Source organism: Clytia hemisphaerica, unplaced genomic scaffold (assembly GCF_902728285.1).
Source record: "Clytia hemisphaerica strain Z4C2 unplaced genomic scaffold, Clytia hemisphaerica genome assembly, whole genome shotgun sequence".
NCBI classification, from domain to species: domain Eukaryota; kingdom Metazoa; phylum Cnidaria; class Hydrozoa; order Leptothecata; family Clytiidae; genus Clytia; species Clytia hemisphaerica.
This window is the reverse complement of record NW_027104475.1, coordinates 230897-238286: the sequence shown is the minus strand read 5'-3', so window position 1 is coordinate 238286 and position 7390 is coordinate 230897. Positions and strand designations below refer to the sequence as shown.

Genomic DNA, 7390 nt, shown 5'->3' with positions numbered 1-7390 from the left:
CGATAACGTCAAATGAATATCGATAACGTCAAAAGAATATTGATAACGTCAAAAGTTGGCAGCGTCAAACGAACTTCGGTAACATCAAACGAATGTCGACAGCGTCAATTTGAAATATCAACATTTGAGCGCTAAAATATTATGCGTCAAATGAAATATAGAAACGTAGATTGTAGGTATTGATCTTTGGCTGTCTATGCAGTACAGTTGCAGTACCTTGGAAAATCTTACAATTTTTAATTTAATATCACTTATTTTAAACACCCAAAAGTTTGCGAAATAAGTTTCCTAGAAGATAGAATACACATCTCCAACAAGAAAATCTAAATTATACTTTATTTTTCATTAGTCATTTAACAATCTAGTATCTTTATATTTGGAATGTGAAATTTACCTTGGAACCTTTTTCTGTAGCTAACGAAGTTTGGTCTTTACATAATTTAGGTCATAACAAAAAACTGTATTCGAAATATTAAAGAATTTTGATACAACAAGAAAATCTCTGGTTGGTTATTTGAGGTTAAAAGAACCGAATCGAATTATCTATTCCTGTAGTGAACTTTTAAAATGGCGAGTACTACTTTAATATCTATTGCAGCCTTAGTGCTGGTGACACTTGGATGTTGCTTGATATACTCAGATCGCTTAACGCTAATGACATTTACCAATAGTTTTCCGAAAATAGGGAATAGAAAACGGATTAAAAAGGATTTTCGGGATTCGAAACAAAATTCAATTTTCCCACCTGAAGACTTGATGTCAAATGATTGGATGAATTTAACTGAGAGTCGGCCATTTTCGAATTATGGAGACGGAACATGCGCAGAGAGTGGATATGGCCGCGAATTGAAAAAGATTTTTATCGAATGGATTAAAATAACTAAAGTGTATAAAGTGTTGTATTTTTTAAATTTCGGAACACTTTTAGGAGCCTGGAGAGCAGGTGATTTAATCCCAACCGATTCGGATATTGATTTAGTTGTAAGTATACACGATACTGAAAAATTACTTAAATATGGTAAACGAAATGGGTTTAATTTGTATATACAGAAAGATTGGAAACTGCCTGAAGAACATAGAAGACGTTTCAATTGTGAAGGAAAACAGGTTAGCTCTCAAGTCGATAGTTGTGCTTTTGTAGAGCCTATCGGCAGGCTTATTGAAATCAGTTCTGGATTGCGATTGGATATATATTCTTATGATATGCTGTATGATACTGTTAGAGTATTTAGCGATTATCATCAAGAGTTGAGGAAAGACTTTGTTTTTCCTTTGAAGAAATGCAAATTTATGGGATTGGAAAGTTACTGCCCTAACAAACCAAAGCCTATATTGACAATATATTATGGAGTGGATCTTAAACCGAATGAGATTTGTCAAAATACCAAATGGATTAAAAATGTTATCTAAACTAGCCATAACTTTCATTAAGGTGCCACCGCAGCAAAACGAACACATAGAGTTGAATTTGCGTTCAAAAGGAATGATCTTAGCCCTACAGTAATTTTTGTTAAGAGTGACCTCTCATCTGAGACAAAATTCTTTCAAATGCTAACAAATGTGTCAAGGGAGTGCTTTACAGTCTACTTAGAGTGACATCCGTGCCTTGTCTTACACGTTTTTTTATAAGAACAATTTCATAAGAATACGAGGCTGAAATTTGGCCAAAACCTAAAAACAAATTAAGAAGAATTCCTCAGATTTCAGAAATTACCGAGAAGTACATGTTTCCATTTTAATCAATATTGACATTTAAGGCTGAAAAACTCATATAAATTTAAGAGCAGCCCAGCCAGAATCATATGACTTACTGGTTTTTCCTTTAAAAAGCGTATATATCTGAAGGTACTGCTCTTCATATGTTACTTTACTAATGTACACGTTTATATAACTGTTCGAATACTTTGAGTAGAGTAATATTTTTAAGCTATGAATAGCGCTTAATAACTACTTGTGGTATAAAAAGGGAATTTCCCAGAAAAGGGAATTTCCTTAGATTCATTTAACTCTCCAGGGATAAGAAAAAGACAAGCTGACATTATAAAATGAGTAATCAGATCAAAATAACTCCGGAAAAGTCTTTTTGATGATGATAAAACAATAGAGAGACCGTAAGATAAGAATGCTACCGTTAAGCGGAACTAAAATACTGAAAAACGCGCGCAAAATTATGAGATGTTTGCCCAACTTCCTTATGCGTGAAGCTATGAATGCCATCCTCAGAAGCTTTAGGCTTCCTCCGGTGGCAATAACATTTCAAAGTCTCAACGAGAGGCAGGAAAATTTGATGATTTCTATTGTTCTGAAACAGAGTCGCAGCATTTTATTGAAGAAGTCCATACCGCACCCAAAATCAACACAACCCAGCTGACACACAACGTTGTTACAACGTTCATCTAACGTTATATGGACGTTGTGAACATTAGATGAACGTTGAAACGACGTTGTGTACCAGCTGGGAAACAGGTCATCATTTTTTCTTCACGCCGTATGAGTGCTTTGAAACTTATAATTACGTTCAAAAAGGCAATGATTTTTAATTAGTAATTTTAAATTAATTTATGACAGATAGTTATATTTTTCAAATTAGGAATATATATTTTGTAGTTTTTCCAGGTCGAAATAAATTTATTTTCAATTTGATTCATTTCAAATTCTCCATCCGACCCTTCTAAGCCACAAAGCAATACATCTTTCATAAAAACCAACAAAACTATTTTAATTTTCTAACCAGTTTCACCGGAAGGCTAACCAGCGTAGATAGATGTAGTACAGTAGAGTTACCATGAAAAGCAAAGGTTGAAATCATATATCGATGCTGTGCCGACCAATCCAGATTCTATTTAGCGCGCAATCAACGCAGAGAAAAGTAACCATGACGACCATCCAAGATCTTGGATGAAGTTCAAAGTTGATATTTCTATTCCCGTCGTTGAAAACACAGCTCAAAAATGTCATCGATGCTTTTTAAAAAGAGTCAGTGATAGAGAATCATAACTTAAAGTCTGTCTATTATTTCGATTCAATTAAAGTGACATTTCCATAATTAAAAGTTTAGTAATTACTGTTATACATTTGGGGATCATGTAAAAGATTTTTTTTGAAAGAAACCATTTCAATTACACTTGGAGGTTTCTGGGGAATTCGTCAATAGTAAACTGCATACTGATATAGTCTGCTACACATAAATATGGTAATATTTGCTCTTCATCTTTGATTTTTTCTACAGCGATTAGATTGACACATGTGTGATAAAATTTCTATTATTGGTCTTCAGAGGTTGAAATATTCTCAACCTCTGATACTCAGGGTACAGTAGAGTCTCTTTAATTCGAACCATTTTAATTCGAATGTCTCCTAAACTCTTTAAGTACCAATGACGAGTATACTAGAAATGGGCTATATAGGGACTCCCCCAGAGGCTGGCGTGACACGTGAATGAGCCTTTTTTCTGACGTGAATACGTGAATTGGATTTTTTAGCACGTGAATACATGAATTGAGATATCAGCGTGAACGTGAAAATAAGATTTTTCCACCGTGAATTCGTAAATAGAGATTTTTAGCGTGAACGTGAAAAGCAAATCAAGGAAACTCTAAAAATATATCTCAGACCTCGATACCTAAATCTGTAAAGTTTTCTTGCTCGCTTTGCTCGTATAGTCTTGGATTAACTTTATTGTCATATTAAGTTATTGTCATGGTAAAGTCATTCAAAATAATCAAAACTTTATAACATTAAAATTCTCAAAGATATCTAAACAAATATTTTCGTTATTCTTTTGAGGGCGTATTTTTTCATTTTTAATGACAATTTTTGTGATGCAAATACTGCATCCAACGAGAGCATCTTTAGCCAAAATAGAAGAGTCTAGAGAACATTTTCTCCGTCAGCGTTTCATAATGGTCGTCTCTCCGTAGTCACTTATATTGTTACTACAATACAATACACAAAATGATACCGCGTTAACTTAGAGAATTTGGCTCCTTTAATAAAAGACGATATCGGCTTAACGAAATTCTCCCCGAATGATTACCCATGATACATTGCGCAAAAAAATTCAGTAAGCCAATATAGTCCGTGATTTTTTTTGCGCAATACATCATGGGTAATCATTCGGGGAGAATTCGTTAAGCCGATATCGTCTATTTGCAAAGTAGGTAGTTCAGGTATAGTATAAGAAAGCCGCAGTTGGAATATGTACCGCATTGTCTTTTCAGTTAATTGCTGTTCCATCTCTGTCTCCGAGCTTTATAAGAACATCAAGATGCTCAGTTTATTATTGGTAGATAGTTTTTGAAATCTTTCTATTATTTTCCTTTACAAAAAGTTTTTTTGTTGCTAGATATCTTTGAATCTGTACCCAATAGAACACTTGAACTAATTTTTGACATATCTTAGTATTATCTTGATGTATTTTTTCATTGATTTCAAAGAAGATTTCACTGAAATATTGTGAAGGCATTTCGAGGCACCTCATTAATTTTTGAGTTCTTTCAGCCCAGCCATTTTGTATTAACGACAAACTAATAAAATTTACTATTAAAGATGCTGGTCGTGTTCAGACCTGAAAGTTTAAGTTTAAGGTTTAAGTAGTACTTTGTTGATATGGGAATTCAATTATAATCACTTTTCTTTTGTCATCATCGATTGGCGATCTCGAGGAATCTCCTTTCCTAACTTGAAATCATGTCATCTTCTCCCTTGAGATACTTTGAAACAAAAAAGGGAATCCCTCTGCAAAACACTAATTCGTGTTCGTTGAAGCCATTACTGCTAGAGATGCTCCGAGCGTCTCTAAGTCATAAATCTCACGTTCTTTTTTCTTCATTTACAAAAGGAGCATGCTTTTCACTTGCAAATTCTGATTTCGTCTATCCAGAAAACTGTAACGAAATCGTAAAAACTTTTTTTTAAACCAGAGGGTGATTCCTTTTTAAACTTTGGTTTAACTAATGAGAAGCGTGCCGTTAAATACAAAAGGAATATAAAAGAAACATGTAGACCTAATTGCTTTAAACCTTGGTCTAAACACGACCGCTACATTACTGATTTCTTGATCAACAAATAGTCATCAAATACGACAGAGATAGAACAACAGATATTCAGATGTTATCATTTCAGCTGCAGCTTTCTTATACTATGGTTCAGGGTAGTTCTAAAACATCTTGTATGTATGCAGCATCGAACAATTAAAAAATAATTCTCATAGATAATGATACACATGATGCGTTTTCAAGCAATCTAGGCATTCTAAATTTTAAAGGTTTTCTCTTTGGCGAAATTCTTGGAACGCCGCACCGCGTACGGCAGGTACGTCACTCACTGTACCAGATTTTTTGGCAACAAATGGTCAGTGTTAAATAAAATCAAAGATTTTCAAAATAATTGTGTACGACCAAACAAGGCATACTTGACTAACAATAGCGTATTAAGGCCGTTTTTCAGTCATAAAAGGACTGAAAGTCGAAAAATTTCGCGCTTGCTTCGCTCGCGTTGTGGTTTTCCATACATTTGGGTCCTCTGCTTGTACTACCGCTCCACCTGGACATTGTGTTTGAGTCTACGGCTTCTCAAACCATATGATTGGCACAACCTCGATTTGAAATTGAAAAAGACTTCTTACGGGTTTGCGAGGAAGCAAATCCCACACCTAAAGCCCACCCTACGCTAGAGGGGTAGCTCTTTGTAACTTTGGTGCAGCAGACCTAAAAAATTGCTTTATTAAAGCGCAAATAGCTGTAAAAGATGCCTTAAAAGGTCGATGCTATCGAGAATTAGGTCACAAAACTGCAGAAAACTTCATATTGGCGAAAATGTTTGGTATAAGAATAGGTCAAACTGCTTAAAAAAAACATAAAAGGTCATATATTTAACCCAATAAGGTCATAATCGTTTTAACCAAAGATATAAAAGCAAAATTAGCACGTGAACGTGAAAATGGTTTTGTTCGCGCCTGAATACGTGAATTGACAAAATTTTGTGTGTGATGAATACGTGATTTGAGGATCGACTGGGGGGCCTCTATATAGGAGTTATGTGAATATATTGTAATTCCCAGTTTGAGTCAGAAACTATCATTTTTGGTCTAACTCTTAGGAATTGGATTGGGTTTCATGGTCAAGCAAAAAAGAATCAAAAGTGAGTCTTTCCAGTGAGATTTTAAGCCAAAAATTTAAAAAAATACAAAATTTTTACAAATATCCACTTTTTTAAGATTTTGACCGTTTTTTGACAATTTTTTGTCAACGAGTGATTCAAGAACCTCCAAAATTGACCCTGAGTGACTTGATTCTGTCCTCTAGCGAATTAATTTGAAGTTTTACTATACTTGGCACCTTTCTATCATTCAGGCAGCTTTAATGCTTTGATTTCCCTTACCAACCCCCTTAGACGCCGCCCACCCCGCCCTTCCTAAATCAGCTAGCGCCTAAGGCACTTAAAAGAAAGAGGAGACTCTAAGCCATCCAACGAGCTTTGAACAAGCTTCTAACTCCTTCTAGATGCGGAGCCTTTAAATTTTGAAATAGCGATTTTCTTTAAAAAACTTAGAATAAAATGACGTACTTAAAGGGTTAACTCAGACAAGTTTTCCAGTTCTTTCAGTTAACAATGCCCCATAAACCAATCTCCATAGCTCGAAATTTCTTAAACTCGAACAAGTTTTTGTTTCCCATGCGTGTTCGAGTTATGGAGACTCAACTTTATCAACAAGTGGTAAATCTAAGGTCCCATTCTTGACATCTAGGTAAACATTCATCTTTAAACCTTCGTTTTCGGGTATTAGGGTGCAGTAGACAGCTGATGTACTACCATTTAATACGCTTCATTATTCGATTATATTGAAAACCATAGTAAACACCATCACTCAATCAAGATGCCGGGGATAGTGGTTTTAGCCAAACGAGTGAGATGAAATGCAAAGACGCTAACCATGCCTACGTTTCTCCAACCTCTGTCTCTGATTATTCTTGGATTATTCTAAACCTAAACCTAGGAATGGGCTTTTCCAGAAAAAAAAACCGTTGAGGAGGTCCAACCTTTTGTGACCTACCCCTTTTGAATTCCAGGCAATTTTAGGATCATACCCCTCTGGAATTCCGAATTTTTACAAATTTTCAATCATTACCCCCTTGGAATTCCGCTTATTTTTGATGGATTTTCGTCTACTCTTACGAAATTTCACTGCATTTCAAACCTTACCCCCTTGGAACGGAAATGGACCTCCTCAACAGAGGGTGCACGATTTTTTTCTGAAAAAGCCCAATAGCTTTGAGAACTTTTAAGGCACACAATAGCAAAACTCCAAACAACTAAAGACACTTCTTTTTATGAGTGATGTCTAAATTTGGTGTAAAAATAAACCGAAATAAAACAAAAGATTCCTTTG

The 7390-nt window shown here is 35.0% G+C and overlaps 1 protein-coding gene across 1 annotated transcript; it reads left to right on the top strand.

Annotated features, from left to right (window-relative positions):
* Positions 1 to 448: 448 nt before the first annotated feature.
* LOC136821389 (uncharacterized) lies at positions 449 to 1410 on the top strand. The gene has a single exon (XM_067077626.1). It carries the CDS (start codon positions 568 to 570, stop codon positions 1408 to 1410), a length of 843 nt encoding a protein of 280 aa, XP_066933727.1. The 5' UTR covers positions 449 to 567.
* Positions 1411 to 7390: the final 5980 nt, after the last annotated feature.